At 36.5% G+C, this 25,465-nt stretch overlaps 1 protein-coding gene across 1 annotated transcript in view; it reads left to right on the top strand.

Annotated features, from left to right (window-relative positions):
* LOC128552651 (ubiquitin carboxyl-terminal hydrolase CYLD-like) overlaps positions 1-25,465 on the top strand; it is a gene marked incomplete at its 3' end in the record, with an annotated part of 56,212 nt that overhangs the window by 12,278 nt on the left and 18,469 nt on the right. The window contains exon 4 of the mRNA XM_053533693.1: positions 16,041-16,132. Within this exon, the coding sequence (XP_053389668.1) occupies positions 16,041-16,132 (92 nt within the window). The remainder of the gene's footprint in view (positions 1-16,040; positions 16,133-25,465) is intronic.

The raw sequence follows: 25,465 nt of genomic DNA on the forward strand, positions 1-25,465 counted from the left end.
TCAAAAACTAGGTCAGTAGGTCTTGAAATAGAAAAACCTTGTGACCTCTCTAGAGGCCATACTTGTGAATGGATCTCCATAAAAATTGGTCAGAATGTTCATCTTGATGATATCTAGGTCAGGTTCGAAAGTGGGTCACGTGCGTTCAAAAAGTAGGTCAGTAGGTCAAATAATGAAAAAACGTTGTGACCTCTCTAGAGGCCATATTTTTCACGGGATCTGTATGAAAGTTGGTCTGATTGTTCATCTTGATGATATATAGGTCAAGTTTGAAACTGGGTCAACTGCGATCAAAAACTAGGTCAGTAGGTCTTGAAATAGAAAAACTTTGTGACCTCTGTAGAGGCCATACCCTTGAATGGATCTTCATGAAAATTGGTCAGAATGTTCACCTTGATGATATCTAGGTCAAATTTGAAACTGGGTCACGTGCCTTATAAAACTAGGTCAGTAGGTCAAATAGTAAAAAAACCTTGTGACCTCTCTAGAGGCCATACTTTTCATGGGATCTGTATGAAAGTTGGTCTGAATGTTCATCTTGATGATATCTAGGTCAAATTTGAAACTGGGTCAACTGCGGTCAAAAACTAGGTCAGTAGGTCTAAAATTAGAAAAATCTTTTGACCTCTCTAGAGGCCATATTGTTCAATGGATCTTCATGAAAATTGATCTAAATGTTCACCTTGATGATATCTAGGTCAGTTTCGAAACTGGGTCACGTGCGGTCAAAAACTAGGCCAGTAGATATAAAAATAGAAAAACCTTGTGACCTCTCTAGAGGCCATATTTTTCATGAGATCTTCATGAAAGTTAGTGAGAATGTTCACCTTGATGATATCTAGGTAAAGTTCAAAACAGGGTCACGTACCTTCGAAAACTAGGTCAATAGGTCAGATAATAGAAAAACCTTGTGACCTCTCTAGAGACCATATTTTTCGATGGATCTTCATGAAAATTGGTCAGAATTTTTATCTTGATAATATCTAGGTCAAGTTCAAAACTGGGTCAGATGAGCTCAAAAACTAGGTCACTATGTCAAATAATAGAAAAAACGACGTCATACTCAAAACTGGGTCATGTGGGAAGAGGTGAGCGATTCAGGACCATCATGGTCCTCTTGTTGATTTTGGGGTCACTACATCAAAGGTTAAGGTCACAGGGGCCATCTGTCCGTCACAATTAATTTTTTATCAAAAACTGCAGAACCAGTTGACCTAGAACCTTCAAACTTCATTGGGTGATAGGGCTTACAGAGTAAATGACCCCTATCATTTTTAGCTCACCTGAGCAATGCTCCGGTGAGTTTTTGTGATCGCTCGATGTCCAGCGTCTGTCCGTCGTCTGTCAACATTTAGCTTGTCTATGCGATAGAGGCTGTATTTTTCAACTGATCTTCATGAAATTTTGTCAGAATGATTACCTTGATGAAATCTAGACCGAGTTCGAAAATGGGTCATCTGGGTTCAAAAACTAGGTCACTAGGTCAAATCAAAGAAAAACCTTGTGTATGCCATAGAGGCTGTATTTTTCATCTGATCTTCATGAAATTTGGTCAGAATGATTACCTTGATAAAATCTAGGATGGGTCATCTGGGGTCAAAAACTAGGTCAAATCAAAGAAAGACTTTGTGTATGCGATAGAGGCTGTATTTTTCAATTAATCTTAATGAATTTTGGTCAGAATGATTACATTGCTGAAATTTAGGCTGAGTTTGAAAATGGGTCATCTGGGTTCAAAAAGTAGGTCACAAGGTCAAATCAAAGAAAAACCTTGTGTTTGCAATAGAGGCTGTATTTTTCAATTGATCTTCATGAAATTTGGTCAGAATGATTGCAGTGATGAAATTTAGGTCAAGTGCAAATATGGGTCATCTGGGATTAAAATGTAGGTCACTAGGTCAAATCAAAGGAAAACCTTGTTTATGCGATAGAGGCTGTATTTTTCAATTGATCTTCCTGAAAGTAAGTCAGAATGATTGCCTTGATGAAATCCAGGTAGAATTTGAATATGGGTCATCTGGGGTTAAAAAGTAGGTCAGTAGGAAAAATCAAAGAAAAACTTTGTGTATGCGATAGAGGCTGTGTTTTTCAAGTGATCTTCATGAAATTTTTTCAGAATGATAGCCTTGATTAAATCTAGATCAAGTTCGAACATGGGTCATCTGGGTTCAAAAACTAGGTCACTAGGTCAAATCAAGATTAAACCTTGTGTATGCAATAGGGGCTGCATTATACACTGAATTTTCATACAATTTGGTTAGAATGGTTGCCTTGATGAAGTCTAGGTCAGATGTGAATATGGGTAGTCTGGGGTCAAAAGCTTGGTCACTAGATCAAATCAAAGGAAAACCTTGTGTATGCGATAGAGGCTGTATTTTTCAATTGATCTTCATGAAATTTGGTCAGAATGATAGCCTTGATGAAATCTAGGTAAAGTTCGAATATGGGTCATCTGGGTCAAAAACTAGGTCACTAGGTCAAATAAAAAAAACAACCTGTTTATACATAAGATTTTTGCTCCTATTTTAATAATAATATTTTTTTCCATGATGAAATCACTAGGTCAAACATGTTAACACTGTTATGGTGTGTTTCTCAGGTGAGCGACCTAGGGCCATCCTGGCCCTCTTGTTGGTGTTACTAGATCAAAGGTCAAGGTCACATGGGCTTGAACATGGAAAACTGTTTCTGATCAATAACTTGAGAACCACTTCATCCAGAATGTTGAAACTACATAGGATGATTGGACATGCAGAGTAAATGACCTCTTTTAGTTTTATGGTCACTCGATCAAAGGTCAAGGTCACAGGGGCCAAAACATGTAAAACTGTTTCCATTCCAAAACTTGAGAACTATTTACCCAGAATTTTGAAACTTCGTGGGTTGATTGGACATGCCAGGTAGATTATCCCTATTGCAGCTAACCGTGTCTCAACTGAAAGGAAAAACTTTAAAAATCTTCTTGTCCAAAACCGCATGGCATAGAGCCTTGATATTTGGCATGTAACATCATTTAATGGTCCTCTATTAAGATTGTTCAAATTGTGCCCCTGGGGTGTAAAGAGGCCCCGCCCCCAGGGGTCACATAAGTTTTACATAGACTTATATAGGAAAAAAAATTGAAAATCTTCTTGTCTAAAACCACAAGACCTAGGCCTTTGATATTTGGTATGTAGCATTGCCTTATGGTCCTCTACCAAAATTGTTCAAATTATGCTCCTGGGGTGATAAGAGGCCCTGGCTTTGGGGTCTCAAGTGTTACATAGACTTATATAGGAAAAATCTTCTTGTCTGAAACTGCAGGTCCTAGGCTTTTGATATTTGGTATGTTGCATTGCCTTGTGGTCCTCTACCAAATTGTTCAAATTATGCTCCTGGGGTGAAAAGAGGCCCTGTCCCGGGGGATCTCAAGTTTAACATAGACTTATATAGGAAAAAACTTTAAAAATCTTCTTGCCTGAAACTGCATAGCATAGGCTTTTGATATTTGGTGTGTTGCATTGCCTAGTGTTCCTCTACCAAAATTGTTCAAATTGTGCCCTTGGGGTGAAAAGAGGCCCAGCCCTAGGGTTCCCAAATTTAACATAGACAGCAATTTTTTTTCTTCTTTATAAAGTACCCCTAAAAGGACCTTTTCCCAATTGAAAAATGCAATCTGTTTTCCCAATTATCATCCAAAAATTCCCCAAATGACCAAATTAAGTTTGGATTTTGATGATTACAGAAGGAAAACTTAGTTACAGTGACATTCACCATGATTTAACCATTCAAACAGTTTGTTTGATGATATTTACATGTAATTAAAGGAAGAAGCATTCTAAATGATGTTATTAATTAACTATAAAAATTCCCAATCTGAGTAAAAACCCCGCTATTTTTCCCAATTTATCCGGTACCGGACCTTTTCCCAAAAGGGCAAAAAAAGTCACTGATAGACATATCAATAGGGGAAGAAATCTTCTTGTCTGAAAGTTCAAAGCCTAGGCCTTTGTTATTGGGTATGTAGCATTGCCTTAAGGATCTCATACAAGACTGTTCAAATTATGCCTCTGGGGTGAAAAGAGGCCCCACCTTGGGGGTCACTTGTTATATTAGTTATATTGGAATAAATACTTTAAAAATTATCAAATCATATTTCCTAGAGTGCTTAATGACCCGAAGTGATTAGGGGCCACTTGACTGTGACCTTGACCTACTGACCTACTTTCTTGTTTTTTAAGATACAACCTTGAAATTCTGATGACATGTACAGTTAAGCACACAGATCTTAAAACTGACTTTCAGTGACCATAAATGTGACCTACTGACCTACTTTCTTTATATTTTAGGATCAGTTTGTCATTTGAATCATGTGGCTCATATTACTCTGGTGAGCAATTCAGGGTCATCATGACCCGCTTGTTAAAATTTCTTGTGGTTGCCATTCTTCTGTGACAAGACCGTATTGTGGGGGTATAAGTCACTCCTGTGACAGTTCTAGTTTTAAGGTGGGTTGATACCTTATTCGTCAAATATGACATTCCTTCCGATTTTGATGAAACTTGGTCCAACTATAGCACTATGGTTCCTTTTTAGCTCACCTGTCACAAAGTGACAAGGTGAGCTTTTGTGATCGCGCGGTGTCCGTCGTCCGTCCGTGCGTCAGTGCGTCCGTGCGTGCGTCCGTAAACTTTTGCTTGTGACCACTCTAGAGGTCACATTTTTCATGGGATCTTTATGAAAGTTGGTCAGAATGTTCATCTTGATGATATCTAGGTCAAGTTCGAAACTGGGTCACGTGCCGTCAAAAACTAGGTCAGTAGGTCTAAAAATAGAAAAACCTTGTGACCTCTCTAGAGGCCATATATTACACAAGATCTTCATGAAAATTGGTCAGATTGTTCACCTTGATGATGTCTAGGTCAAGTTCGAAACTGGGTCAAGTGCCTTCAAAAACTAGGTCAGTAGGTCTAAAAATAGAAAAACCTTGTGACCTCTCTAGAGGCCATATATTTCACAAAATCTTCATGAAAATTGGTCAGAACGTTCACCTTGATGATATCTAGGTCAAGTTTGAAACTGGGTCACGTGCCATCAAAAACTAGGTCAGTAGGTCAAATAATAGAAAAGCCTTGTGACCTCTCTAAAGGCCATATTTTTCATGGGATCTGTATGAAAGTTGGTCTGAATGTTCGTCTTGATGATATCTAGGTCAAGTTCGAAACTGGGTCACGTGCCGTCAAAAACTAGGTCAGTAGGTTTAAAAATAGAAAAACCTTGTGACCTCTCTGGAGGCCATATATTTCACGAGATCTTCATGAAAATTGGTCAGAATGTTCACCTTGATGATATCTAGGTCAAGTTTGAAAGTGGGTCACGTGCCATCAAAAACTACGTCAGTAGGTCAAATAATAGAAAAACCTTGTGACCTCTCTAGAGGCCATATTTTTTATGGGATCTGTATGAAAGTTGGTCTGAATGTTCATCTTGATGATATCTAGGTCAAGTTCGAAAGTGGGTCACGTGCCTTCAAAAACTAGGTCAGTAGGTCAAATAATAGAAAAACCTTGTGACCTCTCTGAAGGCCATATTTTTCATGGGATCTGTATGAAAATTGGTCTGAATGTTCATCTTGATGATATCTAGGTCAAGTTTGAAACAGGGTCATGTGCGGTCAAAAACTAGGTCAGTAGGTCTAAAAATAGAAAAACCTTGTGACCTCTCTAGAGGCCATACTTGTGAATGGATCTCCATAAAAATTGGTCAGAATGTTCACCTTGATGATATCTAGGTCAGATTTGAAACTGGGTCATGTGCCTTAAAAAACTAGGTCAGTAGGTCAAATAATAAAAAAAACCTTGTGACCTCTCTAGAGGCCATACTTTTCATGGGATCTGTATGAAAGTTGGTCAGAATTTTTATCTTGATAATATCTAGGTCAAGTTCAAAACTGGGTCACATGAGCTCAAAAACTAGGTCACTATGTCAAATAATAGAAAAAACGACGTCATACTCAAAACTGGGTCATGTGGGAAGAGGTGAGCGATTCAGGACCATCATGGTCCTCTTGTTTTATTTTTCAGTCGTCTTGGCAACAATAAGTTATCAGTGATGACGTCACAAACGTTGCAACGTAGGGCATTAAAATGCCCAAAATCTTCCGTAATAGGTCTTCTAAAATATCTAATTAAGATTTAAAATAAGCGAAACTTCACAATATGATATTTTATCTAATTCACATATGGACTAGTGTGTTTTAAGTGGTATCGCACCACATTACAACGGACATTTATCATTTTATTGAGCAACCCATTTCCTTCTGATATAAAATTTTGACAAAAAATAGGCAAATATACGCAAAAATGACATCTTTAAAAAACTACAAGCCCATTAAAAGTCTGATTTTCAGCACAAGTGAACAATTTGCAAATGAAATGTCAAATAAAAAAGGGAACTTTACGTTTTCAGTTTTTCACAATATTGTGTTGAAGACAAACTGTCCTTCCGATTTTGACGTAAAACGTAACGTTTTATCGACGTTGCTTATTGTTTGCATCGTTGCGCTTTGGACGTTTGCATTATATCTTAGGTCCATTTCAACTGTATTCATGAGCCAACAACTTTGGGAAATTATTATGCATCAATCTTTCTAATACCAGTTATCTGGGTTTCACGCAAGGACACTTTCCTTCCTTTTCAACTACAAGTCGCTACTTAACTGACCGCGATACACGGAACGTACTTTTGACATCACCGATCTAAGAAATATGATCTTTCCTTTTATTTCTGTTCATTTAATATTTCGTTTTTTTGTCTCGTTCCCGCTGAATTTGCAGTCAGCGTCCTTAATCGCCGAAAGTATGTCAATCAACATTCCCTGACGTAATAGAATCGTGTCACTGATTATGTACTACATCTCGCACTTGTGTTGAAGTCAATAAAGTCCGTGAAGACCGATTGATACATTTTTCCCGCCCTTTATTCGCACGTGTATTCTGTCTGGCACGTTGCGCGTATGAATATTTTAGTAATGGCTGTTTCGCATACGCACCAAAAACTGAACCGGGGAAAAAGAAATAGAATGTAGCTAAATGACATCGAGGCAGGCCGAAGCCAAAACATGCGTGAATTGAGTAATTTTTTTCTTGCATGTAGGTCACTTTTCCCTAATATAAGTCGATTTTTTCCATGCTGCACGACTACTTAAAACAGGTGTACAGATTCATCGTGCAATTCCACACAAAATCGTTTGTTGATAAATCAATGCTACCGATTTCATTATCCAATGCCGACGGAATTGTTAGGTCGTCATCATCAGTATTAAGGACTTATAGGTATTTTGATATATTTGTGAAGCCGATTCGGAAACCTTTTCTTTTCACAACAAAATGTGTAAATCTCTAGGAAAACCAACAGTATAACATTCCCAGCAGTCATTCTCGTTTATTATGTGAAGTCACTAATGTTGCATACAATTATATTTACTGCAGTGTTACACAAATGTTTTCTCTTCTAATACATGTATTTGAATTATATTTTTTCAGTTAAATCGCTAATGCATCACTGCAAAGTTAAACTGTAAAAAATCACGAACATCAGTTTCTTTAAAATACCTGCATGTTTATCTGATTTGCAATGCGAACTTATCTTCTGTTAGTTTCCAATCATATTTTGCCCCCAGATTAATGTAAATAATAGACAGACCTATCATAAATAAGTGCATTTTTGCAGTTAGAAGTATTAATGACAAAGCCAGCATCGTAAAAAGAAAACTTTTTTAAAAACCTATATTACGCTGAAGTAAAACACAAAAATGTGACATGCGAAATATTTCACACCTTTTCCTAACTATAACCAGTCTTAAATTATTTCCATTATAGGTTAAACAGTATGTAGACAAAAAATCACATGTTACTTTCACGTTTAGCCATTTAAAGGCACTGGCCTCCAGAGTTTCGCTTGAAGTTCAGTCATGTTTTCACCATCAGAACACGATTTTTTGTTTCTAATCTGTCTTAAACTACCAAATCAAGAGAGTAGTTTTAAAACATTAAGAAATATAGCAATAATTTTTGATATCTGTTTCTTTTTCTTTTTTGTTGTTGTACGATCTAGAGGTCAATGCCTTTAAAAGAAGTTTACTAAAACATGTACTGCGTGAAATCATTATTTTAAAACGGATGACTGAATTTCCATAAATCATGTTCAAATAAATCACAAGTCTTGTCGGCGTCAGGTTATGAAGGCATGATACATGTATGTTTTAATGACTCAACATGATTCTTCCGATACATGTACCATATTTCAGTAGAAACTGTGCTAGATTACTATATACATTTTCGTACACTGTTCGGAAGATTTTCCTAATGTTTGGATGAACACACCCACAGATGTAAACATCAAGATGGAAACGTGATGAAAATTCGGCTTAAATATGCGTAAATATCGGGTCTTCTTGACAGATAGGGAAGCAGACGTTCCTTCTTTGTATTTTGGCGGGAAAACAACATGTGTCTTCCATGTTGTTCCTTCGGTAATGACCGAATGCTTATAGAAAATTACGTAGTGGCGTTTTATTTCTGCATCAACAGAAACACTGTGTTGAAGCATTCGTGTTATTGTAAACAAAATGCTCTACAACCAAATGAAAATGCATGCTTAAAGAGCTTGAATTTATATCGTGTCTGTTCGTCCGTCACAGGCTCTTATGGTGTTCTTTTTGCTTGTTTTTTTGTTTTGTTTTTTTATTCGAGTATTAAATATTATATTCATGGTTTCAAAAATAAGAAAAGATGTTAACATTTAAACACTAACAGGTATGTAATGATGGTTGTTTCATTGATTCTGGTGACTCACTTCTTGAAGTGCTGGGTTGGAAGCTGTAAACGAACATGTTTTACGAGTGAGCTTATAATAAATCAGGTGGGTGTTGTTTAGACATTTTTCCATTCTAACAGCAAATTTTCGAAGCGGAATGAAGCAATTTGGTGACTCTTAGACATTTTTGAGATGTAGAAAGGGAAAACGGTAAATACCACAGACATCGGGTATCACAATAGACATTATTTTTTTTTTTCAAAAAGTGCCTTCCTACCCTCCCATTCAATTAATTCTGGAATTGTCCTTATAACATTCACTTACTTTTATCAACTACGCACGATACGATATCAAAGTTTAAAATTAATTTACCCTTAGTTATATTTGCTTATTATGTAATCTTCTCGTAGAACGAAGAACAAACAAGTGTATAGATATCAAATTGCTATGACGCTTTACGTACATGGCATCTAACGTCAAACTGTTGAGTTGTACGTCCAAAAATCGGAAGGACAGTTTGTCTTCAACACAATATTGTGAAAAACTGGAAACGTAAAGTTCCCTTTTTTATTTGACATTTCATTTGCAAATTGATCACTTGTTCAGACTTTTAATGGGCCTATAGTTTTTTAAAGATGTCATTTTAGCGTATATTTGCCGATTTTATGTCAAAATTTTATATCAGAAGGAACATGGTTTACTTTATCAAAAGATAAATGTCAATTGTAATATGGTGTGATACCACTTACAAACACGCTAGTCCTAATATAAATTAAAAATTAAAGTTTCAAAATGTAAAGTTTCGCTGATTTTAAATCATAATTAGGCATTTTAGAGGACTCAAAACGGCAGTATTTCGGCATTTTGGCGCCCTTAGTTGTGACGTTCGTGACGTCATCACTGATAATGTATTGTTGCCAAGACGATGGAAAAATAAAAAGGAACGATAGTGCTAGAGTTGGACCAAGTTTCATCAAAATCGGAAGGAATGTCATATTTGACGAATAAGGTATCGACCAACCTTAAGTGACAAAAATATAAATTATTTGAAGTCAATAATGTCAATGACATAGGGTGAAAACCATTACCATATTTTCTGAACATGTCAGTATCTCAATAAGTAAGCCACACTTTTTTAGCTCACCTGTCACAAAGTGTCTGTCGTCAGTCGTGCGTCGTCCGTCAACAGTTTCTAAAAAAATTTCTTCTTGAAAACCACTTGGCAGAATTACACCAAACTTCACAGGAATGGTCCTTGGGTGGCCCCCTTTCAAAATTTTTCAAAGAATTGAATTCCATGCAGAACTCTGGTAGCCATGGCAACCGAAAGGAAAAACTTTTAAAATCTTCTTCTCAAAAACCAGAAGCCTAGAGCTGAGATATATGGTGTGAAGCATTGCCTAGTGGACCTCTACCAAATTTGTTCAAATCATGACCCTGGGGTCAAAATTGACCCCGCCCCAGGGGTCACTTGATTTTACATAGGAAAATCTTCAAAATTTTTTTAGAAATAAAACAGAAGGCCTAGATCTTAGATATTTGACATGTAGCATTGCCTAGTAGACTTCTACAAAATTTGTTCAAATCATGACCCCCCCCCCCATGTGGTTACTTGATTGTACATAGAAAAATCTTCAAAATTTTCTAAAAATAAACCAGAAGGTCTGGAGCTTAGGTATTTGACATGAAGCATTCCCTAATGGACCTCTACAAAATTTGTTCAAATCTTGACCCCCCCAGGGTCAAATTGGCCCAACCCCAGGGGTTACTTGATTGTACATAGGGAAATCTTTATAAACTTGCTTAAAATAAACCAGAAGGCCTAGATCATAGATATTTGATATATAACATTGCCTAATAGACTTCTAAAAACCTTGTTCAAATCATGACCCCGGGGTCAAATTGACCCCCGCCCCATGGGACTTGACCCAGTGCAGTTGGTAATTAATCTAGAAAAAAGAAAAAATAAGTTTCAAATCTATATGCCTTTAAGTAATAGCTATATGTACTTGCACGCAAAACTTTAACCAGGATTTTCTAAATCCAAAAGGAGGCGTAATTTGGCCAAAATGCATGTCAGAGTTATGGCTCTTGATGCTGTCACCTAATTTCATAACATCGAAGACACAAGTCATGTGAAGTTTCAATTCAATATCTGCATTAGTTTTAGAGATAATAACATCCATGTAAAACTTTAACCAGGATTTTCTATGTCCAAAAGGGGGCATAATTTGGCCAAAAATACATGTCAAAGTTATGGTACTTTACCCAGTGAGGTTGGTAATTGACCTAGAAAAAGAAAAATAAGTTTCAAAGCTATATGCCTTTAAATGATAGCTATTATGTACTTGCACGCAAAACTTTAACCAGGATTTTCTGTGTTCAAAAGGGGGCATAATTTGGCCAAAATACATGTCAGTTTGTTTAATTGTTTGTTTTGGGTTTAACGCCGTTTTTCAACAGTATTTCAGTTATGTAACGGCGGGCAGTTTACTTAACCAGTGTTCCTGTATTCTGTACCAGTACAAACCTGTTCTCCGCAAGTAACTGCCAACTTCCCCACATGAATCAGAGGTGGAGGACTAATGATTTCAGACACAATGTCATTTATCAAATAGTCACGGAGAACATACGCCCCGCCCGAGGATCGAACTCACGACCCCGCGATCCGTAGACCAACGCTTTACCTACTGAGCTAAGCGGGCGGGCTAAAATTACATGTCAGAGTGAGGTTTGTAATTGACCTAGAAAAAGAAAAACAAGCGAATGAAGTATTGCCATGCAATACAAAGTCCCCTACTGGAAGGCACCTAATTTTCTCTACTGCAGTATAACATAATGAATTGATGATATCTGTCAGTGATGTATAAACAATATTGTACTATATATACAATATGTTATAACAAAACACTTAAAATTTTTATATATAAAAACCTAGTTGTTTTCATAATGGCATTTTTTGGCCGATTATCAATAAAGGTGTCATTAGTAATTTATAGTAACAAAAAAGGGATATTATCATCCTTAAAAAAAAAAAAAAGAAAAAAAAATCTATATAATATAAGTCCACAAGAAACTCTTTACCAGAGAATCATAACTCTACCTTACATAGTTTTCGAATTATCTCCCTTTATTATACAAAATAAGGCTTGTCCGGAGCATTACTTGAAAAGCTGGTGACCTAGTATTTTTATTTCATTTTTCAGTACAGCATAACCCGATCTTTTAATTCAAAACATTTCATCAAAATCTGTTATTGAGAAAAAAAAAAAAACGAAACTGTAGCGAAATAGAAAAAATGATTTCCGCTCAGCACCTATTGTATGCAAATTTGGTGTGTTGATAGTTTTTATTGAGACAAAGGTTGGGCACTTGTATAAAGGTCGCTTTTACTACAAATAGAAAATGGTTTCCACTCAATATTTTTAGTTTGGATAGACCTGTAATCACCAAACTTGATGCCCAGAAAGCTTTTATTGAGACAAAGGTTGGGATTATATTTCAGTTACTCAGGTCAAGTTACTAAAACAGATAACCAGATTCTGCAAACTTTGAAAACTGTGTATTGATATGTTGCTGCATTTCACATGTGTTGTCACATATCTAAAATTAATTGAAATGATCAGTTACTGTTACTCTACAACTCATTGATAATAAGGTTTTACTTCAGACAAGTCTCAATTTTAGCAGTAGCTGTAGTTTGAAGCATGATTGTTCCTAATTTGCAGTAAGTACTTGATAAGTTTATTGTTCTAATAAGAGAATCAATATCTGTTATTGTCAAGAACAGTGTCAGTTTGACTGAAATTATTGAACATAGTTATTACACTTACTGGTATCGGACCTGTATCCGAACAGTGCCAGTATCCGAATTCTCATAATTTCTCCTTTCATGTAACCCTTCATAAAGGGAGGACTATATGTTTTTGAACGCTGTTTCACAAGCAAGCATCAAGCGAAATTTCGTTCATCAATAGCAAGTGTTTACAGAGAAATTCTACCTTCTTTATTAAGCAATCAACTTTCTGTTTTGCTTACATCTGAGGGATTCCACATGACACACATGCGCAGAAGACAATATATTAACACAGCTTAAGGACTTAAAGTCGATATAAAACTCCTATATACCGAGAGTACAATGTATACAGTAATCAAATAAACTACTGTCAACAACCAAGACAAATACACAAGGTGAAACGTGCTTTTCTGAAGTGTTGCATAATATGATTATATAGGTGCTGTACAGTACCGTACTTAATGGAATGGAAGATAGCCACACCCTGTACGATTTATGGGAAAAAGTAGTAAAGGTTAATTACATAATATAAAATCAAAATTGTATAAGATTTTCGTTCATAATAATTTTAAAGCTGCTTACAAAACCATTTGTCGGAAACTGGTACTGTAGATAAACCAATTACATACATGTCAAGTTTCCCGGATTGTCCGGGAGTCTCACGGATTTTTTGTCCATTTCCCGGACATACGGAAATCAATCATTTCTCCCGGAAATGCAAAATTCCAAGTTAATGCTTTCCTGTATCAAACTAAATCCCTAATTACACACTGTGTCTGACATAATTTATCATTCTGCTGGTATATTGATGAGTTTAACAAGGTCACGCACTGATGACATTCTGCAAACAGGTGTATACTGTGCTATTTTTAGATTGTGTTAATTGGCGAGTGGTGATACTGACATAATATGATGATAAGACAGGAAACTTGAAGATTTAGTGTGAAAAGATATATTTAGGGATACATTTGAATAGATAAAGAGCCAACCTTTATTGGAGTGATGGCAATAATTACCACTGATGGCATAATTGAGAAAACAACTAGAGATAGGTTTTAACATTCTTTTAACACTGCTATGATTTTGTATTTCATTTTGATGAGTAAAAAGCATTTTTCAGTGTAGATTAAAAATGGTGAAATAGATTTATTTCCAATCTATGTTAGCTTTTGCTCATTTGCAAAAAATCTAAGAATGTAAAAAAAACAAAAAACCCTGCAGGTTAGAAACCCGCCAGTAGTATAAAATTTAAAATTTCATCCAAATTCCTATTCCTCTGCTCAAAGAATACTGTAAAGTGTAATAACTAAATAAAGTTACTATAAACCTATATGTTTTTGTTTACATTGCAGAAATTTCTAAAATTTTCATTTTGGACAGTACTGGTAACTGTTAAAATGGGTGCTTACAAAAAAGATACTGACTGATAAATGGCAAACAGTGCAGATCATGATCAGACTGCATGAACAATTTACACTGGTTGGAAATGCAGAATCAATCGTATTCAACATGATAGAGGTTAAAATGCATTATAAAGCAACTTAAGCACCTAAAAACATTGCCCAAATCGGACCTAATCTGTTACATAGTATTATATTCAACCAAAAATTTCCTAAGAAATGTTCAACGAAAAAATCTCCTGGATTTTCATCAAATATCCTGGATTTTCAACTGAAATATCCTGGAAAATTGTCCACGGAACTTGACATGTATGCAGTTAACGTTAATTAGACTGCCCTTTCGGAGCCCCTGTTTTTGGACGCATGTGCGGATAAGGCCGGTATTGTTTACATCCTTTCAAAGAGTAAAGACTAGGGTTTAACGATTTGTAGATTATTTTTGTAAACAATTTGTATTTAAAAATAAATATAATGAAAACCCTCATTTTTTAACTAACCTGAGCACAAAGTGCTCAAAGGTGAGCTTTAGTGATTGCCCTGTGTCCGTCGTCCGTCCGTCATCAACAATTTGACTGTTAACACTCTAGAGGTCACTTTTTTGGCCCAATCTTAATGAAACTTGGTCAGAATGTTACCCTCAATAAAATCTTAGACGAGTTCGATACTGGGTCATCTGGGGTCAAAAACTAGGTCACAAGGTCAAATCAAAGGAAAAGCTTGTTAACACTCTAGAGGTCACAATTTTGTCCCAATCTTAATGAAACATGGTCAGAATGTTACCCTCAATAAAGTCTTGGATGAGTTCGATATTGGGTCATCTGGGTTCAAAAACTAGGTCATCAGGTCAAATGGAAGGAAAAGCTTGTTAACACTCTAGAGGTCACATTTTTGGCCCAATCTTAATGAAACTTGGTCAGAATGTTACCGTTTATAAAATCTTGGACGAGTTTGATATTGGGTCATCTTGGGTCAAAAACTATGTCATCACATCAAATCAAAGGAAAAGCTTGTTAACATTGTAGAGGCCGCATTTATGACTGTATCTCATGAAACTTGGTCAAAATGTTAATATTGATGATCTTAAGATCCAGTTTGAATCTGGGTCATGTAGGATCAAAAACTAGGTCCCCAGGTCAAATCAAAGGAAAAGCTAGTTTACACTTTAGAGGCCACATTTATGACCGTATCTTAATGACACTTGGTCAAAATGTTAATCTTGATGATTTTTAGGTTAAATTTAAATCTGGCTCAGGTAGGGTCAAAAACTAGGTCACTAGGTCATATCAAAGGAAAAGCTTGTTATCACTCTAGAGGCCACATTTGTAATTATATCTTCATGAAACTTGGTCAGAATGTTAAACTAGATGATCTTAAGGTCAGGTTCAAATCAGGGTCATGTCGGGTCAAAAACTAGGTCACAGGGTCAAATCAAAGGAATAGCTAGTTAACACTTTACAGGCCACATTTATGACATTATCTTAATGAAACTTGGTCAAAATGTTAATCTTGATGATCTTTAGCTCAAGTTCAAATCTTGGTTAGGTGGGGTCAAAAACTAGGTCACCAGGTCAAATCAAAGGAAAAGCTTGTTAACACTCTAGAGGCCATATTTATGACTGTATCTTCATGAAACTTAATCAGAATGTTAAACTTGATGATCTTTAGGACAAGTTCAAATCTGGGCTGTTGGGTCAAAAACTAGGTCACCAGGTCAAATCAAAGGAAAAGCTAGTTAACACTTTAGAGGCCACATTTATGACCATATCTTAATGAGACTTGGTCAGAATGTTAATCTTGATGATCTTTTGGTCAATAGGTTGGGTGAGCGATACAGGGCCTTCATGGCCCTCTTGTTATCGGAAACTGGTCTGAAACCAGTACTGTATTAGACTAAGTAATTTCAGTCATACCTTATACTAGCACTGTCTTATCCTGGGTCAGTTTATATACAATAGCGAATGTCAGGCAATATATTATATTACACAAAGATACAAACGGCAGTACTTTTATAGTGTTTAGCTAATTTTTGATTTTTATATATATTTTAGGCATCACTATGTGAGAGCTGATAAAATGATGAAATTGAGAAAGTTGTTAGACAAAGTTGGCAAAATACCAGGCATGATGAGTGAAGAAAAGGGTAAGATAATTTGATCTAATAGTAAGTCAGACATGGAATCTGCAGAAGAGGGAAAGTTAATTTGATATAGCCAGTAAAAATGCATGAATATAGTTCTGTTATAATTCTTGAGATAACCAGAATAAATACATGAATGCAGCTATGATTCTTGAGATAGCAACTTGCGATATATGCATTGACCTAGTTCACTTATAATTCTTGAGATAGCAGCGATAAATGCATTGACCTAGTTCACTTGTGATTCTTGAGATAGCAGCAATAAATGCATTCACCTAGTTCACTTGTGATTCTTGAGATAGCAGCGATAAATGCATTCACCTAGTTCACTTGTGATTCTTGAGATAGCAGCGATAAATGCATTCACCTAGTTCACTTGTGATTCTTGAGATAGCAGCGATAAATGCATTCACCTAGTTCACTTCAGATTCTTGAGATAGCAGCGATAAATTCATTGACCTAGTTCACTTGTGATTCTTGAGATAGCAGCGATAAATGCATTGACCTAGTTCACTTGTGATTCTTGAGATAGCAGCAATAAATGCATTGACCTAGTTCACTTATGATTCTTGAGATTATAGCGATAAATGCATTAACCTAGTTCACTTATGATTCTTGAGATAGCAGCGATAAATGCATTAACCTAATGCACTTTTGATTCTTGAGATAGCAGCGATAAATGCATTAGCCTAGATCACTTATGATTCTTGAGATAGTAGCGATAAATGCATTGACCTAATTATGTCTCCCACCACACAGTGGTGTAGGAGACATATTAATTTACTCCAGTCTGTGTGTGTGTCTGTCACAAAGCTTGTCCGCACTCTAAGTCGAACATTTCTCATCCGATTTTCACCAAACTTAAACAAAATATGTTTGACTATAAGACCTCGGTCAAGTTCCATAACTAGCCAAATCGGTCTAGGCGTCTTGGAGTTATGGCCTTTGAAGTACCGAAAAATCCGCCTTTTTACTTTTGTCCGCGCTCTAAGTCGAACATTTCTCATCCCATCTTCACCAAACTTACACAAAATGTGTTTGGCCAATAAGACCTTAGCCAAGTTCGATAACTAGCCAAATCGGCCAAGGCAGTTTTGATTTATGGCCCTTGAATTACTGATTGGGTCCACTCATCCAGACCATCTAATTAGATCCGCTTGTCTAAACGATCTAGAGAAACTAGACATTTTTCATAGGGGCAGATGTGGGAGACATGCACTTTTCTCAAAAGTATCTCTAGTTCACTTTTGATTCTTGAGATAGCAGCGATAAATGAATTAACATAATGCACTTTTGATTCTTGAGATAGCAGCGATAAATGCATTAACCTAGTTCACTTACGATTCTTGAGATAGCAGTAATAAATGCATCAACATAGTTCACTTATGATTCTTGAGATAGCAGCGGTAAATGCATTCACCTAATTCACTTATGATTCTTGAGATACTGTGAAATCATTTTTATTCTCGTAGGACGAATTTTCGTGTATTTAGCGCTAGGGCTGTAACGAGTATCCGAGTACTCGGATATCCACGAGTTTGACCAGAAGTTCGAGTACGGATATTCGTCATTGTCAAGATCGTTGGATCGCGATCTTTTTCATTGATACATGCAATTTGTAAAATTCTATCAATAAAACTATATTAAAGCCACATTAAACGTCTTCAATGAATTTTCTTGCACATCTAAAACGATTACAAGTTTTTAGATTCTAAACTGGATGTAAATAAATGTCTTAGGTAGAGTTAGCATCGGTCCTATTTTCGAACTAAAGTTAATATGGAATATGTCAAAACAGTGAATAAACATTTATCATTTAAGTAATTAAATTCAATAAAAATTTAGATATGAAATTTCTGTCCAAATATAATTTTCTTATCAAAAAATGCTAAACTGTTACTAAATATTGTGATTATTAATGACCGACGTCATATCGTTCATCTGCAAGAATGGCCGAACATTACAGAAGTCCACCCGAGAAACCTGACTTTAATTAATGAGCAAAACATTAAACATAGGTCAAAACTATTAAACTGAGCACTATGAGAACTGCAAAGCTTTGATTCCATAAAGAAAACAGTACAAAAATAACAGGCTTGCATTTTTGTATCATTATAAGTTGTTGGTGATCCGTGGTTCGATCTGTGAATCGTCAGCCCCGACTCGCAGATCGGATCGAATCGCCACTTGTCTGACGATCCACAGCCCTATTTCGCGCTAGGACCGATTCACTTTTGATTCTTGAGATAGCAGCGATAAATGCATTAACTTAGTTCAGTTATGATTCTTGAGATAGCAGCGATAAATGCATTGACCTAATTATGTCTCCCACCAAACAGTGGTGTAGGAGACATATTAATTTACTCCAGTCTGTGTGTGTGTCTGTCACAAAGCTTGTCCGCACTCTAAGTTGAACATTTCTCATCCGATTTTCACCAAACTTAAACAAAATATGTTTGACCATAAGACCTCGGCCAAGTTCGATAACTAGCCAAATCGGTCTAGGCATCTTGGAATTATGGCCTTTGAAGTACCGAAAAATCCGCCTTTTTACTTTTGTCCACGCTCTAAGTCAAACATTTCTCATCCCATCTTCACCAAACTTACACAAAATGTGTTTGGCCAATAAGACCTTAGCCAAGTTCGATAACTAGCCAAATCGGCCAAGGCAGTTTTGATTTATGGCCCTTGAATTACTGATTGGGTCCACTCATCCAGACCATCTAATTAGATCCACTTTTCTAAATGATCTAGAGAAACTAGACATTTTTCATAGGGGCAGTTGTGGGAGACATGCACTTTTCTCAAAAGCATCTGTAGTTCACTTTTGATTCTTGAGATAGCATCGATAAATGCATTAACCTAGTTCACTTATGATTCTTGAGATAGCAGTAATAAATGCATCAACATAGTTCACTTATTATTCTTGAGATAGCAGCGATAAATGCATCAACATAGTTCACTTATGATTCTTGAGATAGCAGCGATAAATGCATCAACATAGTTCACTTATGATTCTTGAGATAGCAGCGATAAATGCATTGACCTAGTTCACTTATGATTCTTGAGATAGCAGCGATAAATGCATTGACCTAATTCACTTATGATTCTTGAAATACTGTGAAATCATTTTTATTCTTGTAGGATGAATTTTCGCGTATTTCGCGCTAGGACCGATTCATTTTTGATTCTTGAGATAGCAGTAATAAATGCATTAACCTAGTTCACTTATGATTCTTGAGATAGCAGCGATAAATGCATTGACCTAATTCACTTATGATTCTTGAGATACTGTGAAATCATTTTTATTCTCGTAGGACAAATTTTGCGTATTTCGCGCTAGGACCGATTCATTTTTGATTCTTGAGATAGCAGCGATAAATGCATTAACTCAGTTCAGTTATGATTCTTGAGATAGCAGCGATAAATGCATTAACCTAAAGCACTTTTGATTCTTGAGATAGCAGCGATAAATGCATTAACCTAATTCATTTACGATTCTTGACATATAAATGCATTAACCTAATTCACTTATGATTCTTGAGATAGCAGCGATAAATGCATTGACCTGATTCACTTATGATTCTTGAGATAGTAGCGATAAATGCATTGACCTAATTCACTTATGATTCTTGAGATAGCAGCGATAAATGCATTAACATAATCCACTTACGATTCTTGAGATAGCAGCGATAAATGCATTAACCTAGTTCACTTACGATTCTTGAGATAGCAACGATAAATGCATTGACCTAATTCACTTACGATTCTTGAGATAGCAGCGATAAATGCATTGACCTAGTTCACTTATGATTCTTGAGATAGCAGCGAAAATGCATTAACCTAATTCACTTATGATTCTTGAGATATGCATTAACCTAATTCACTTATGTTTCTTGAGATAGCAGCGATAAATGCATTAACCGAATGCACTTTTGATTCTTGAGATAGCAGCGATAAATGCATTCATTTAAGATTCTTCAGATAGCAGCAATAAATGCATCAACTGAGTTCACTTATGATTCTTGAGATAGCAGCGATAAATGCATTAACCAAATGCACTTTTGATTCTTGAGGTAGCAGCGATAAATGTATTAACCGAATGCACTTTTTATGTCCCCGAAGGGAGGCATATAGTTTTTGAACCATCTGTCGGTCTGTCAGCCTGTCAGTCTGTCCGCAGTTTTCGTGTCCGGTCCATATCTTTGTCATTGATGGATGGATTTTCAAATAACTTGGCATGAATGTGTACCACAGTAAGACGACATGTCACGCGCAAGACCCAGGTCTGTAGCTCAAAGGTCAAGGTCACACTTGGACGTTAAAGGTAATTTTTCATGATAGTGCATTCGTGTCCGGTCCATATCTTTGTCATTCATGGATGGATTTTCAAATAACTTGGCATGAATGTGTACCACAGTCGGGGGCATGTGTCATCCTATGGAGACAGCTCTTGTTGATTCTTGAGATAGCAGCGATAAATGCATTCATTTAAGGTTCTTCAGATAGCAGCAATAAATGCATCAACCTAATTCATTTATGATACTTGAGATAGCAGCAATAAATGCATCAACCTAATTCACTTACGATTCTTGAGATAGCAGCAATAAATGCATCAACCTAATTCATTTATGATACTTGAGATAGCAGCAATAAATGCATCAACCTAATTCATTTATGATTCTTGTGGTTCACAGTGGTGTGGGAGACATATTGATTGACTCCAGTCTGTATGTCTGTCAGTCTGTCTGTCTGTCACAAAGCTTGTCTGCACTCTAAGTCGAACATTTCTCATCCGATCTTCACCAGACTTGAACAAAATGTGTTTGACCATTAGATCTCGGCGAAGATCTGCCCAGGCACTTTCGAATTACGGCCCTTGAATTACTGATTGGATCCACTTGTCCAGACCATCTAATTGGATCCACTCATCTAGACCATCTAGAGAAACTAGACATTTTGATAGGAACCATTCGTCTGAACAATCCAGACAAACAAGGCAGTTCTGGGAGACATGCGCTTTTCTCAAAAGCATCTCTAGTTCACTTGATTCTTGAGATTGCAGTGATAAATGTATTGACCTAATTCTCTTATGATTCTTGAAATAGCAGCGATAATTGCATTAACGTAGTTCACTTATGATTCTTGAGATAGCAACAATAAATGCATTAACCTAATTCACTCATGATTCTTGAGATAGCAACAATAAATGCATTAACCTAGTTCACTTATGATTCTTGAGATAGCAGCAATAAATGCATTAACCTAGTTCACTTATGATTCTTGAGATAGCAGCAATAAATGCATTAACCTTGTTCACTTACGATTCTTGAGATAGCAGTGATAATGCATTAACCTAGTTCACTTACGATTCTTGAGATAGCAGCGATAATGCATTAACCTAGTTCACTTACGATTCTTGAGAAAGCAGCGATAATGCATTAACCTAGTTCACTTACGATTCTTGAGAAAGCAGCGATAATGCATTAACCTAGTTCACTTACGATTCTTGAGATAGCAGCGATAATGCATTAACCTAGTTCACTTACGATTCTTGAGATAGCAGTGTTAATGCATTAACCTAGTTCACTTACGATTCTTGAGAAAGCAGTGATAATGCATTAACCTAGTTCACTTATGATTCTTGAGATAGCAGTGTTAATGCATTAACCTAGTTCACTTATGATTCTTGAGATAGCAGTGTTAATGCATTAACCTAGTTCACTTATGATTCTTGAGAAAGCAGCGATAAATGCATTGACCTAGTTCACTTACGATTCTTGAGATAGCAGCGATAAATGCATTGACCTAATTCACTTACGATTCTTGAGATAGCAGTGATAATGCATTGACCTAGTTCACTTACGATTCTTGAGATATCAGCGATAAATGCATTAACATAGTTCACTTATGATTCTTTAGATAGCAGTGTTAATGCATTAACCTAGTTCACTTATGATTCTTGAGAAAGCAGCGATAAATGCATTAACCTAGTTCACTTATGATTCTTGAGATAGCAGTGATAATGCATTAACCTAATTCACTTTTGATTCTTGAGATAGCAGTGATAATGCATTAACCTAATTCACTTTTGATTCTTGAGATAGCAGTGATAAATGCATTAACCTAATTCACTTGAGATTCTTGAGATAGCAGTGTTAATGCATTAACCTAGTTCACTTATGAATCTTGAGATAGCAGCAATAAATGCATTAACCTAGTTCACTTACGATTCTTGAGATAGCAGTGATAATGCATTAACCTAGTTCACTTATGATTCTTGAGATAGTAGCGATAAATGCATTAACCTAGTTCACTTATGATTCTTTAGATAACAGTGTTAATGCATTAACCTAGTTCACTTATGATTCTTGAGAAAGCAGCGATAAATGCATTAACCTAGTTCACTTATGATTCTTGAGATAGCAGTGATAATTGCATTAACCTAGTTCACTTTTGATTCTTGAGATAGCAGCGATAAATGCATTAACCTAATTATGTCCCCCACCACACAGTGGTGTGGGAGACATATTTATTTACTCCTGTCTGTGTGTCTGTCTGTCACAAAGCTTGTCCGCACTCTAAGTCGAACATTTCTTATCAGATCTTCACCAAACTTGAACAAAATGTGTTTGACCATAAGTCCTCGCCCAAGTTTGTAACTAGCCAAACCGGCCCAGGCTCTTCAGAATTATGGCCCTTGAATTACTGAAAAAAAACGCAGATTTTAGGTGCATTCACGGAGTCAAAAGGACCCCTAACTACTCATGAGTAATATAGGGGTCCTTTTGGCTTGATGAATGTGCATGCGCTCTAGTAGTATAGGAGTCCAAGTTAGATAACTAGCCAAATCGGCCTAGCCACTTCAGAATTATGGCCCTTGAATTACCCAGAATCAGCCTTTTTACTCTTCAAAGGTACATTTGTAGTGAGTAAACAGTATATACAGACTGACTTACTATTTAGATGATTAGGCAGTTGTGGGAGACATGAGCTTTTCTCAAAAGCAGCTTTAGTTCATTTGTGATTCTTGTGATAGCAGCGATAAATGCATTAACCAATTTCACTTATGATTCTTGAGATAGCAGTGATAATTGCATTAACCTAGTTCACTTTTGATTCTTGAGATAGCAGCGATAATCTAGCAAAATCTCCACAAGTGTGTAAAAGACTTGTAGTACATATGGAAAGGTGATAGGATAAACTTGTCATCTGTTAGTCTTGTACAGAAACCACTAAATATTCAATTTTTCACTCGACATATTTCTAGCAGACCTAAAGCTATCTTCTTTACAAATACGTCCAACAGGGATGTTTCTTTGCGCAAGTGCTAACACAAGTATTGTGCAAAAGGTGTGCGTGCATGTGTATAAAAATAACTCTGGCCTCATTGAAGTTTTGCACCAAAGCTTTTTCAGTTTTAATTAGGGATGGGAATGAATATTCGGATATTCGAATATTCGAAAATCAGCCGAATATTCGAATATGAAAATCAAATTCAAATATTCGTAAATTAGTGTATATTAAGTATATTTTATTTGGGGCAATATAAGCATGCTAATTTTTCAGAATAAAACTTGTTTGTTCTGTGGTGTTTGTTTATCGTATATCAAAAGATGTCCAATTAACAAGAAAAATGCAATTTATAATAGGCAGGGGCTACCGTTGCGGATTAACAGTTTCCAACAGGTGTAAATGTGGTGCATGTCAAAAATTGTCCAATTAACAAGAAAATTGCAATGCATAATTGACAGGGGTTATCGTTAAGGATTAACAGTTTGCACCAGGTGTAAACATGATATCTTTTTATCTTTTGTTCATTTTTATTGGCACCTGTTTTATGTAACGAATTATGTCTCCCACCACACAATGGTGTGGGAGACATTGATTTACTCCAGTCTGTCTGTGTGTCTGTGTGTCTGTCTGTCACAAAGCTTGTCCGCACTCTAAGTCGAACAATTCTCATCCGATTTTCACCAAACTTGAACAAAATGTGTTTGACCATAAGACCTCGGCCAGGTTCGATAACTAGCCAAATCGGTCCAGGCGTCTTGGAGTTATGGCCCTTGAATTACCAAAAATCGGTCTTTCTACTCTTGTCTGCACTCTAATTCGAATATTTCTCATCCAATCTTCACCAAACTTAAACAAAACGTGTTTGACCATGAGACCTCGGCCAAGTTCAATAACTAGCCAAATCGGACCAGGCATTTTGGAGTTACGGCCCTTGAATTATCGAAAAATTGGCCTTTTTACTCATGTCCGCACTCTTAATCGAACATTTTCATCTGATCTTCACCAAACTTGAACAAAATGTGTTTGACCATGAGACCTCAGCCAAGTACGATAACTAGCCAAATCGGTCTAGGCATTTTGGAGTTACGGCCCTTGAATTATCGAAAAATCGGCCTTTTTACTCTTGTCCGCACTCTAAGTCAAACACTTCTCATCCGATCTTCACCAAACTTGAACAAAATGTGTTTGACCATGGGACCTCGGCCAAGTTCGATAAATAGTTAAATCAGTCCAGGCATTTTAGAGTTATGGCCCTTGAATTACTGAAAAAATCCCGTCTGTTTACTCTTGTCCGCTCTCTAAGTCGAACATTTCTCATCCGATCTTCACCAAACTTGAACAAAATGTGTTTGGCCATAAGACCTTACCCAAGTTCGATAACTAGCCAAATCCGCCCAGGCACTTTTCATTTATGGCCCTTGAATTACTGATTGGATCCACTCATCCAGACCATCTAATTGGATCCACTCGTCTAAAACATCTAGAGAAACTAACATTTTTCATCATCTAAGGGGCAGTTGTGGGAGACATGCGCTTTTCTCAAAAGCATCTCTAGTTTTAGATTATTTTTTAGCCCACCATCATCAGATGGTGGGCTATTCAAATCACTGCGTCCGTGGTCAGTCCATCCGTCCGTCCTCAGAAACTACCAAGGGGATTTTGACCAAACTTTGTCAGAATGATGTATTGGTACCCTAGTTGTGTCCTCCTGAAAATCAGACTGGTTCAACAATTTATTAGTTAGTTATGGCCCTTTGTTTATTTCTATAATTTACATAGATTTATTTAGGGAAAACTTTGAAAATCTTTTGTCCAAAACCACAGAGCCTAGGGCTTTGATATTTGGTATGAAGCATCATCTAGTGCTCCTCTACCAAGATGATTCAAATTATTTCCCTGGGGTCAAATATGGCCCCGAGGGTCACATGGTTTATATAGACTCACATAGGGAAAAACTTTGAAAAACCTCCTGTTCAAAACCACAGGGCCTAGGGCTTTGATATTTATACCCCCACCAAACATGTTTGAGGGGGGGTATAT

Source organism: Mercenaria mercenaria, unplaced genomic scaffold (assembly GCF_021730395.1).
Source record: "Mercenaria mercenaria strain notata unplaced genomic scaffold, MADL_Memer_1 contig_3001, whole genome shotgun sequence".
Taxonomy (NCBI): Eukaryota; Metazoa; Mollusca; class Bivalvia; order Venerida; family Veneridae; genus Mercenaria; species Mercenaria mercenaria.